This window comes from Pleurodeles waltl, chromosome 4_2, assembly GCF_031143425.1.
Source record: "Pleurodeles waltl isolate 20211129_DDA chromosome 4_2, aPleWal1.hap1.20221129, whole genome shotgun sequence".
NCBI lineage: Eukaryota > Metazoa > Chordata > Amphibia > Caudata > Salamandridae > Pleurodeles > Pleurodeles waltl.
Genome location: NC_090443.1, coordinates 831,973,969 through 831,986,063, shown reverse-complemented (window position 1 = coordinate 831,986,063; position 12,095 = coordinate 831,973,969). Strand labels below are relative to the sequence as shown.

General features: G+C 38.9%; 1 protein-coding gene across 7 annotated transcripts in view; it reads left to right on the top strand.

Moving 5' to 3' along the window:
* The window catches only part of NFIA (nuclear factor I A), an 807,499-nt gene that overhangs the window by 689,282 nt on the left and 106,122 nt on the right, over window positions 1–12,095 (top strand). For 5 of the 7 annotated variants that reach the window (XM_069232552.1, XM_069232556.1, XM_069232555.1 and 2 more), the window contains one exon: window positions 5,403–5,581. In XM_069232552.1, the coding sequence (XP_069088653.1) occupies window positions 5,403–5,581 (179 nt within the window). The remainder of the gene's footprint in view (window positions 1–5,402; window positions 5,582–12,095) is intronic. The other 2 variants (XM_069232553.1, XM_069232559.1) reach the window with 1 other exon arrangement.

Genomic DNA, 12,095 nt, shown 5'->3' with positions numbered 1-12,095 from the left:
CCTGCTTTGTACCACAGCCTAAATCTATATAGCTTGGTCCACCCACACATTTATATACATACGACAAGGAAATGCTAGCCTAAGTGAAATGTTTTTCATGCTGTTCTCATTTCAGTGTCCAATTTCTTTGTGGCCAGCGGTCCTTTAAGGTTCGCCATTTCTAGTGGAAACCGGAAGTAGTTCCAGAAGTGGTGGTTCCTTAGCTGATACCAGAGCAGGATGGACTAATTTTATTTTAGTTGTTTTCACCTAATTGTTCCATTGTGCTTCTCATTACTGTGTCAGAGACTGAGAGCCACTGGAAGCTAAACATTTTGAGACCTCTTCACAAAGGGAATTTCGACTAAAAACATACATTTTTAGCTGAAAATACTCATACTCATTACTCATGCCATACATTCCCAAAGAGGATCCTAGCAGGCATTATTAGCCTGTTTACTGACGTGCATTTCTCCTGCAGCAGTGTGGATAAATCTACTATGATAAATCTTAGTGGTGGAAATTAGCATTCCAATGTGTGCTTTGCCTTGTAAGTTTAAAAAGACACAGACGCAAACACATTTCTGGTAATTCTCAAACTCCCCTTTCTATCATGGAAATAGTTAAAGATTTTCTCCAGCCAAGGAGTGGATTAACTCCCCTTCCAGGGTCATCCTCTCTTTGGTGGGGTTTAGAGAAAAGGCTTTCCCCACAGGAAAAATGTTTTCCTCTCAAAGACAAAAAACATGGATCCATTCCGCTGGCGTGAGGTTACTCCAAACAGGGCAAATAGGAGCTCAGGGGATTTGTCACATGACACTCCCAGTAGCGTACATCAAAACCCACACCTTGTGTAGCTTTAAAGGCCTACTACTGGGAATGTTTTTTAATAGCAAAAGAAGTATACCAGCACGTGTACATAGGAGTATTTCAACAGGTGCAGATTTGCTACTTTTTTGGTGAATTGGTCCCCGTCGTTATTAATAAACTGCATCTATCTCTCATCTGAATAGTTTAATACATGCATATCAATAATTTTGATAAACTTGAAAGTTTTAAGCCTGTCCACTTCTTAATTCCTCTTTATGTAATACAGAATAGGACTTGGAAAGAAAAAATGGCTCACATTAACTACAAGCAACATATTAAGCAGAGGGTGTACTTAAGGAAAACTCCGCCACAAGGGTTCTTTGTCTTGGCAGTGCGAACGTGATTTATCTGAAATGGGTATAGCTGAAAGGAGGTATTTAGGGCAGGAAGGTGTGGTTATCCCACAATTGTGGGAGGGCCATCAGCTAGTACGGGAGGGAGATCTGTATGACAGGAGTGGTGCTGAGGAAAAGAAGAAAAGCTGAAGTTGTCAGTAGCATGTAAGGAGACAAGCTTGTAACTATTAACGTATATGCAAAAACATGGACCCCAAAGCATCTTCTGCAAAACAGCTGCAATTCCTGCCTACCTTCGTTCAAAAAATGGTCATCTCTTTTAACTTCCTAAATCCGGGCGGACATGCAATCTATTGTATTATGAATGTATTTTCTATTGTATTTACGAAGGAAAGTTTCGCATATTTTTGTAGGGACATATTTATCTTTGGTAATTATTTTGGCAAGATTGTTTGAATCTTATTTTTGCACAGCCTCTGTGTTTGTTCTCAGTTTACAGACGCTAGCCCCATCTCTGAGCCATTTTCAGGTACCTGTAGTGAATATTTCATGCATCGTTCAATTTTTTGTTGTAATCGGTTGCTTATAGCTCACGATCTTCGTCCTTAAAGTTTTCCTATTGTGCCTTACAAGAACCCTTTACATTCTCTTCTAACACCGTTGTAATTTTTGCCTCATTTTATCTTTTTTTCTTTATTCGCTCTTAGCTTCCACCATGGCAAGGAGATACAGTAAGAAAACTTTGACCTTCATGTAACTTGAAAGCAGTGTGGCTCATTCATTCAAAAACTATACACATGCTCATTCGTGTACATTTATGTCACCATCATACGTTTTACATTCTGTATCACATTTCTGAAAGGTGATTTGTTTAGCCGGCATGGTCTCTGTCCCCTCCCTAGATAAAAAGTTGGCAGCGAACAATCCTTTCTCCAAAGAAATGCAATCAATACACAAAGCAAGAATGTGCTGGTTATTAACTTACAGTGGAATAATGTCTGACAAATGAAGTCAAGGTCAGTGCTTGGGTTAGGATAAGGAATGCAGCGAATTAACTCTTCCGTTGCCTGGGTGTTTTGGTCCCCCAGGCATGGCAACATTTTCTTTATAAATGGTGCAGTGAAGTTTGCCTTGAAGCACATCCAGGCGAGCTGTATGATTTTCGGACACAACCTTGCCCTTTTTGTCAGTGAATCCCTTTCGGAGATATATTTGTACACTCGTAATTAAAGTATTTTTATTTATTGGATCACCAAGGAGTATACTGTCCTGCTTATGCGGTAACATGTACAAAACAGATATTTTTCAGCTCTCCTCATGCTGATGAGTCTGTACGTGAACAACAGACTTACAGTCAATGTACTAGATTTTTAAGTGGTAGCAAACAATCCGGTCCCCAGCATTGGTGTAACTCAGAACGCTAAAATGTATTTGGAATGTACTAAACCCATTTTAGAAGACAGTAAAGTGTTACCGGCTCCTAAAATGGGTTTACAAACAGGTGACAAATTGCAATTTGAAAAGACTGTTGTGGGCTCCTCTTCCAAATTGCAATGTCAATCTCTCTGTATCAATGATTTGCTAACAGAATTCCAGTTGCAAACCATTGATAAGTTACCAGGGGCTACATGTACGTAGCATTTTGCACATCGCAAACAGCGAATCGGGGCGTTTGCGACGTGCAAAATGCACTTTGGCATGTTCAAACCCATTTTTGCGATTCGGTAAATTATTTACTGAATCGCAAAAAGGGATTGCGAGTCGCAATCCCATGTATGATTGTTTTGTGACTGCAAGTGCGGTCGCAAAACAATCGCAGTTAGCACCAGTATCACACTAGAGCTAACCCATACGCAAACAGGAAGTGGTCCCCATGGGACCCCTTCCCCTTTGTGAATGGCAGTAAAAACATTTTTTCAAAGCTCTGAAAAAATAAAACGAAAATGTTTCATTTTTTGTTTTTTGAAATGCATCTTGTTTTCCTTTAAGGAAAACGGGCTGCATTTAAAAAAACAAAACAAAAAAAAAACTGCTTTATTTAAAAGCAGTCACAGACATGGTGGTCTGCCGTCTCCAGCTGGCCACCATCCCTGTGAAGGGGGCCATTCCCAAGGGGGTCGCAAATGCGACCTACCTCATGAGTATTCATGAGGTAGGGCATTTGGGACCCCTTTGCGAATCGCAAATAGTGTCATTGACACTGTGCAACAAAAGGATTTGCGACTCGCAAAAACCAAACTTTCGTACATGTAGCCCTAAGTCCCAAGTTTGGGAGGCAACTCATTGGCGAAAAGGAAGGCCCCTCCCTTCTTCTGAACCTTTTGCCCTCTATGAATGAGGGTGGCAGCTCCATCCTTCTTTAAACACAATGCCTACTTACTAATGTCAGCGGGTCAGGTAACAGTGATACAACCTCCAAGGGTTATTTGACACTGTGGGCCAGATTTAGCTATTACACCTGTGCCGGATATCCCTTCCACTAAAATCTAAATCCTATAGGAAATAATGGGATTTAGCATTCAGCAGATAGAATATCTGTCACTGTTGTGATGGAGTAACCTGTCTTCAAATATGTAAATTAGACGCTATGTCGTGGTGGGTAATATTGGACTATAACAATATCAAATTTATGAAATGAAATACCACTAAATCTTAACTCCTCACTTACCTTAACTTATTTAGAGATATTGGACCCAATTCACAAAGCTAAACTTTGACCGAAAGTCTAAATTGAGCCCAAACATCTAAGTTAGACCTAAAGTCTAACTTTACTTATACAAAAGTTAGACTTTTGGTCTAAATTTAGAACAAAAGTCTAAACTTAAACCAAAAGTGTAACTTTACTCATAGTAAAGTTAGACTTTCGGTCAAAATTTAGACTTTTGGTCTAACTTTACATTTGTGAATTGGGCCCGTTGTAATTAGGTTGAAGCAGCGGATGCAATATTATTGACATGTTACATAACACATGCGCTACATTGAGGGCATATCTCTTCATGATATACAACAGTTTATAAAGAATGTTAGGTTCTTTTCCCTCTATCCTTGTTCAAGTATTTCCTGATAGTGTACATTGTGTTTTTTTTCAATTTGTTTCTTCTTTACTTGTGTATGCATGGTACCTTTTTGTGTACCTTTGTAGTGACAAATATAATAAAGCTTAATTAAAAACTCATTTCCACAGAGGAATAAACATGCACAAACATACAAATAAAATTAATAAAGATAAAATTAAAATTATGACCTAGTTCCATGCTACCACTCAAAAAATGTACTAGTTCCCTCTTTTTAATCATCCGTCATCTGAATTGGGTTGAAATGTGAGTTTTCGCCTACCCTCAAAGTCGCTTTTTAAACTCATGTTGCTTCTAAAATGTATCTATGCAAGGTGGGACAGTCAGGCATTTCCTTGTGACCCTTTTGTCTGAAACATATTACTATTGGTCCCATTTACAAAGATTTTGCTTTGGCATTCTGTCCCTCGTTTCTTGAGTAAGCCAGGACCACTACAAGAGCAAACCAAATACATTTGCATCAGGAAAGGTTGTAATTTTACCTTTAGTGGGTTCAGATTTCTGCACAGGTCAATCGGTGACAACTCTTGTGTCTACCTTGGTCCTCACAGCTCCTGTCTTTAAATTGTGTTTCTAAAGTGGGCAGTCCAATAGCGCTGTGATTATTCCTGAAGTGGTCAGCGTTCTTTTGATGCTCTTCATAACTGTAGTTGTGTTTAAAATAATCTAGATGAATTAAAAATAAATTTCAGAGATAGGAGAACATATTCTTTTCACTTATCCCCCAGTTCTCGAAAGTAATACTTCTCTGTACATCTCGTACCGCTCCCCTATATAAAGAACAATTGTGATCTGTCCTCTGATAATAGTGAATAAACCAGCGTAATGCACCTTCCTAACCACTGTAGCCTTTCAACAACAAACAGTTCACTAAATCTCTCTTTCCAGAAGAGAGCCCTCAGACAGTTATACAATATATAAAAAGCGATGGAAAGCTGGGGTAGAGGACATGATGTTCACCTATATGAAGGAAAGTAGTCAGAAATTCATTATTAGCAGGAGGAAAATGCAGCCCTATATGTAAACATGAAGGACAGATGTTGGAGACTTACCTGAACAGTTGTAAACTGTTTATAAATGTATTCTTATAATTTATTGTAAAAGCAAACAAAGAAAGAAATGCAAGCTGTCGGAAAACAATAAATGCCTGGCCTCATAATTATTTCTACTTTTCTTTCTGTAGCGAGTCCACATTCAACGCCCTCAACACTTCATTTTCCAACGTCGCCCATCATTCAGCAGCCTGGGCCATACTTCTCACATCCGGCAATTCGCTATCACCCCCAGGAGACCCTAAAAGAGTTTGTCCAACTTGTCTGCCCGGATGCTGGTCAGCAGGCTGGACAGGTGGGGTTTCTAAACGTAAGGAGAACGTTTTTTGAGCTTTTTGATGTATGAAAGTATCTGTTAATTACTATTTCATCGAAGATGGGATTTGTTTTCTGTTAAGTAACATTCTACACATAATAATGTGTGATTAAATGGTTTGTAAAACTGTTCAATACATTGCAGCACATTTATTGTAAAGAGTCTTCCACTGTCAAATTATTTGTATTTTCAATGTGTTTTTAAGTTACATCATCGTAATTTGTGGAAGATTAAGTAATTCAAAGTTCTATTGGTATATGTTCCTTGTTCATCTAGGTGTCCCCTGTTTGGTTGGAGTCAGTGAGCGTCCTGGAGACAGCCTGTCTTGCTTATGCTTTAATTTTAGAAACAATATATTTACTTATTTTTACTCAATCTCCTATGATCCGACCATTAATATATGCCCTCTCCTCTGGATCCTCCTGTTTAGTCAGCAGCCAAACACTGACAGTCACCCTCTTCACGAATGGCATAAGCTGCTATGCTCACTCTTTCGTTATGTAGTTTCACATACTTAAAATGTTTCAGGTTTTCCCTTTATCCTATGATTTTTTCATCTTTATTAAGTGAAACCAAGTAATCCACGGCCAGGAACAAAAACTGTCTGGCTGACTGAATTGATTACTTCATATTCCTTCCTGACTATGTGGCTTATGTCATTATCGGCTTCTTTTAGATTTCTTCTTTAGAATCAGTTAAACCTTTCTTGAGATGGTAAAGTTGGCCAATGAATTAGGAGCTCTCTGCCAAAAAGTGACTATTCCCTTATTAATCTACTATTGTTATCCCAAGGTAGCTATTATTATGTTCCTCCACGTAAGATAATGAGAATCCCAATGATAACTCCTCATCGGGTACATTGAGTCATGCCTTGAGAAGAAAGAAATCTCATGGTTTAGCAGTTGCAAATGTCTTCCATGCATAGTTAGGTGGGGATAGTGGAAGCTGTTCGTAGACTTCCTTCATAGGGGTTTACTGTGCCCTGCTGGTCACTTTTTTTTAGCCTGTTTCTGATTCCAGTTACCTGTGTTTGTACTGTGTAGAGTGACAGATATTTTGTTGTCCTACTTTAGTAAAGTCAACTGTGCTCTCAGTCCTCGTGAGACATCGTTGCCCACTAGGGCGGTAGGAGTGGTATCTTTAGCATTAGCATCAAGTAACATTAATGTTGATTATTATGATTTCATAACATACTGACACATGCATGACCTGGTATTGGGATCCTTTCATTGACAATGAACTGTACCACCAGCGAAGTCCAAGAAAATCGTGATACTTTGGGTCCCCTATTTTATTCTGATTGGTATTCAGAGGTTATTGTGAGGTTCTATTGAAACCTGTGTTGTTACCAGGATATCACAGTGACTCCTGTACTACAAGCAAGAAAAATGGAACGTTTTTTATTTGCTATTTTCAATCAAAACAATCATGACAAACTAAACGTTAGCACAAAAATTAGTGGTGGTGAGTTCAGGCGTTTTCAAAGGGAAAGGGATTTATAAAAAAAAAAGCCATATAACATTATTAAGGAATATAAAAAATGCTAGTGTATTTTTTGTGTATGGGTACATTCAGATAATTATTGAATACTTGTATCCGTAATCAGTTTCTATATGTAATCACATTTATGTAGTTTTGATATTTTGAAGAATCTTCAAATTAAAAAAAAAAATTCAAGAACAGAATGATAAGGAATGAAAGATAGAAACACATTAAGTGTATATTACAATTCCTCTCATAGATTTGTCATATATGTGAGAATAGTATATTTAGTCAATTAAGGGTATTTGAAGTCCACTACTGGCCAGCGTACCATACGTTTAGTTTCCTGCATTAGGGAAATAACTTTATTTTTTTATGGTCTAGAGACAGGCTCTTGTGACATATTGATAGGCCTCTGTTTATTACATATGATCACTTCTTCCCTGGTATGTTTGTTCAGGATGCATCACTGCTAGACCATTCACATGCATTTTGCCCACCATCACATATCTATCTATCTATCTATCTATCTATCTATCTATCTATCTATCTATCTATCTATCTCTATATATATATATATGTATGTATATATATATATATATATATATATATATATGTTAGAAAAGGGGTCTTTGGTTGACAGTCATGTTACCCCCTGTTCAAGCAAGGACCCTCAGTTCAAGCAAGGACCCTCACTCTAGTCAGGGTAAAAGAGAATCACCCTCAGCTAACCCCTGCTTACCCCCTTGGTAGCTTGGCAGAGCAGTAGGCTTAACTTCAGAGTGCTAAGTGTAAAGTATTTATACCAACACACACAGTAACTTAATGAAAACACTACAAAATGACACAACACAGGTTTAGAAAAATAGGAAATATTTATCTAAACAAAACGACAAAAATCCGACATACACAAGTCAAGTTATTAATTTTTAAACATTAAACTCAAAAATAGCGCTTAGAAACACAAAATGCTTCGATGAGGTCATCGTGATGGAGTCGTTCTCAACAAGCCGACACCAGCGGTGCCGGACACGGAGTTGCGTAGACCCCCAAGCAGAGTACCTTTGGTGAAGAGTGAAAACAAGTCGATGCCCGAAGTCGGGGATCGTGGCGTCTGTGCGAAATGTTGAATCCGCACACTTCGAGCGGTGCGGCGACTTCCACGGAGTCGCGGACTTCAGCGGGGCTGCAGCGGCATTGGGCCTGCGAAAGTCGTCGCGTTCCAGCGAAGATCACAGAGTCGGTTGCAGGCGGCGTCACCGGATTCAACAGCGGCGTCGGTCCGAAGTCGTCCGAGGTCAATTTCCTTGGATTTCCACCAGCTTTCCTTTCAAGGGCTCAGGGACTGGATAGAGCACCACTTGTCAGAGCAGGAGTCTCTCCAGAGACTCCAGGTGCTGGCAGAGAGAAGTCTTTGCTGTCCCTGAGACTTCAAACAACAGGAGACAAGCTCTAAATCAAGCCCTTGGAGATTTCTTCACAAGAAGGAAGGCACACAAAGTCCAGTCTTTGCCCTCTTACTCTGGCAGAAGCAGCAACTGCAGGATAGCTCCACTAAGCACAGTCACAGGCAGGGCAGCTCTTCTCCTCAGCCCTTCTCCAGGCACAGGTTCCTCTTGTTTCCAGAAGTGTCTGTGGTTTTGGGTGCCCTTCTTATACCCAATTTCTCCTTTGAAGTAGGCCTACTTCAAAGTAAAGTCTCTTTTGAATGTGAAATCCTGCCTTTCCCAGGCCAGGCCCCAGACACTCACCAGGGGTTTGGAGATGGCATTGTGTGAGGACAGGCACAGCCCTTTCAGGTGTGAGTGACCACTCCTCCCCTCCCTCCTAGCACAGATGGCTCATCAGGAAATGCAGACTACACCCCAGCTTCTTTTGTGTCACTGTCTAGTGTGAGGTGCAACCAGCCCAACTGTCAAACTGACCCAGACAGGGAATCCACAAACAGGCAGAGTCACAGAAATGGTATAAGCAAGAAAATACTCACTTTCTAAAAGTGGCATTTTCAAACACACAATCTTAAAATCAACTTTACTAAAAGATGTATTTTAAATTATGAGCTCAGAGACCCCAAACTCCACATGTCCATCCGCTCCCAAAGGGAATCTACACTTTAATCAGATTTAAAGGTAGCCCCCATGTTAACCTATGAGAGGGACAGGCCTTGCAACAGTGAAAAACGAATTTAGCAATATTTCACTGTTAGGACATATAAAACACATTACTATATGTCCTACCTTAAACATACACTGCACCCAGCCCTTGGGGCTACCTAAGGCCAACCTTAGGGGTGCCTGACATGTAAGAAAAGGGAAGGTTTAGGCCTGGCAAGTGGGTACACTTGCCAAGTCAAATTTACAGTTAAAACTGCACACACAGACACTGCAGTGGCAGGTCTGAGACATGATTACAGAGCTACTTATGTGGGTGGCACAACCAGTGCTGCAGGCCCACTAGCAGCATTTAATTTACAGGCCATGGCACCTGTAGTGCACTTTACTAGGGACTTACTAGTAAATCAAATATGCCAATCATGGATAAACCAATTACATACAATTTACACAGAAAGCATATAAAAATAGGAGGCAGGAGGCAAAAAGATTGGGGATGACCCTGCATAAGCAAAAAAGTCCAACAAAATATATATATATATATATCATATGCTTGCAGAATGTAAGTGAATTACATGTAGGTAAGTATGCACTGTAAAGGTGGTGGTCAAAACGCATGTAACTGGATCAGCAATGCTGCATCTGGCACAAACATACCAGGGAAGCAGTGATCATATTTAATAAACATACAAATATATACTTATATTTAATATATATAGGGAGAAGTAATCTGTGAAGAGTAAAAGCTTTAATCACACTGGAAGTGTCCTGACCTTTCTTGTTATTACAAGAATTTGTTGTGTATTTTATGGTGTCTCTCGAAGCCATGGTCGGACCGCCACTTTTTTGAGCCTCGGTTATTCGAGTCTTCTCTGGTGAATCATATACATATATATATATATATATATATATATATATATATATATATATATATATATATATATTTGTGATTAGACATAATATAATTTATGCAGCACACATCATCCTACTTAGGAGTGAAGTTAAGAAGAAGTCCAGTCATTCTTCTGCTAGTCATTATGCGATTGATGCCCTAGTAAATTATCTCAGCTGGGATAATATATTCAATCCCCAGTTCTTCCAGAGGTTAGATGTAGGGGAAAAGGTTATTTATTTGTGACTTACTTCATTATGAATGTCTAGATTTGCTGTCTGTGATCAACCACAAATTGTTACTCATGGTGAAAACTTGAATTTTATGAATCGGGCCTCCCATGGCTTTCCATTTCGGACCCAGCAGGGGATATCTTTGTCTATGGTATGTGTAGTGGTGACACTAGTCCTTGCTTACTGATGGATTTTTTATATCTCTTTGACCTGATGATTTAGAGTGACTACTTTCAACTGTCACATCTCGATGTTATCTTCTCTTGTTTTGTAAAAATGGCATCAAAGTCTGTGAAACACTGTGTGCCCCACGGTTTATTAAATTTGGGAGTGCAGAGTTGTTTATCGGTTGAGGACTTGAATTAATCGTATCCAAGCAGAAGAGGAGCTGTAATAGATTGGCCCTTTTATGATATAAAATGTCAATGGTGAAAGGCATACCTTATTCAAAAAGAGCCTATAGAATTAAAACTAATAGAAATTTCAGAAAGGATGAATAGTCACTGGTGCTTGTTCTACACAATACAAACCTCCTTGAGTGTCTGATCACCATTTTACTTCATTTTATTTGATCTTATGTTGAAGAAAAGTGTTATATTTATGCATTTCAGTTTCATGTACATGTACATTCCACATTGATCTCTTTAGTACTTTAATAATAATATTTCAAAAGCACAGTTATTATTGTTTTCACTGAACAAATAAAATGACTTGTTCACCTAAATTAGGTGACAAACAACATCAGTAAAGGAAAGACTTGCACAATTAATACTTTCCAAGAGCCCTTTTGTCCCAACTTGCATGTGAGCACACTAACAGCATGATAGATCTAAACGTGTTAGGACTATTACGTGTGGTGTTTGTGTGTACTATCAATCTCTATTGTTCTGCTAGAACTCGCAGCTATAACCAACCAACCTAGCTGTTTAAAATAACAATACCAACACAGGGGTGTGGAATTCTTATAGCTCGACACCCAGGACATATTGTTTGGGGTCAAGGACAGCAAATTTTCATATTTATTTTTTCCTTGGGACAAGTAAGCCCAACCCCCTGCAGCAAAACCCTTTGGCTGCCAGATTACAGTACCACATTATGGTGCATGGAAGGGAATAGTCTGCATTTGCAGTAATATTTGTGTTAATATTTCAGTACTGTTAGCACCTGTATTTATGGTTCATTGCTACAAAGCCTTTATTATTAGGGTGAGCAATCTAAATAAATGTTGTAAGCTTGGAGTGCTCTACTCACAGTGTTTCCAGTAAAAACTGTGTACACATTTGCGAAGTTTACAAATATGAGGCTACGAATAATGCTCCCAGTATGCTTTCTGATTAGGTGCAGATATTTGCAGAAGCTTGAAAGCAAGAATGATGATTAGTTGCTTTCAAAATAAAATGTTCACAGAAAGATGCAACAAGGAAAAAAATGTTTTCCTAAATTAATGTAAAATTCTTGCCATGATTTATTTGAAGAATCAGTTAGTAAAATGTGTTGCTGCACGCTAGTATCTCCCAAAATGATTCATAATGGAACATCTTTGTATCCAGTTTCAAAATGAATATGGGAAATATAAAAATAAACATGCATTGGCAAAGCCAATAGATCCGACATTGGTGATCAGTCTTTTGGTTTTATCAAAGTGTGCATTGTTTTGACATGGTTTGTGTAAAACTTTATTGTTGTGAGTGCTGCATTGTGCTCGCCCTTGCAACAAACATTGGCAAAAGGCAAAAATATTTTTTGGTCTCAAAAAGCACACATTGCCATTGTAGTTCCTGGCACTGAAC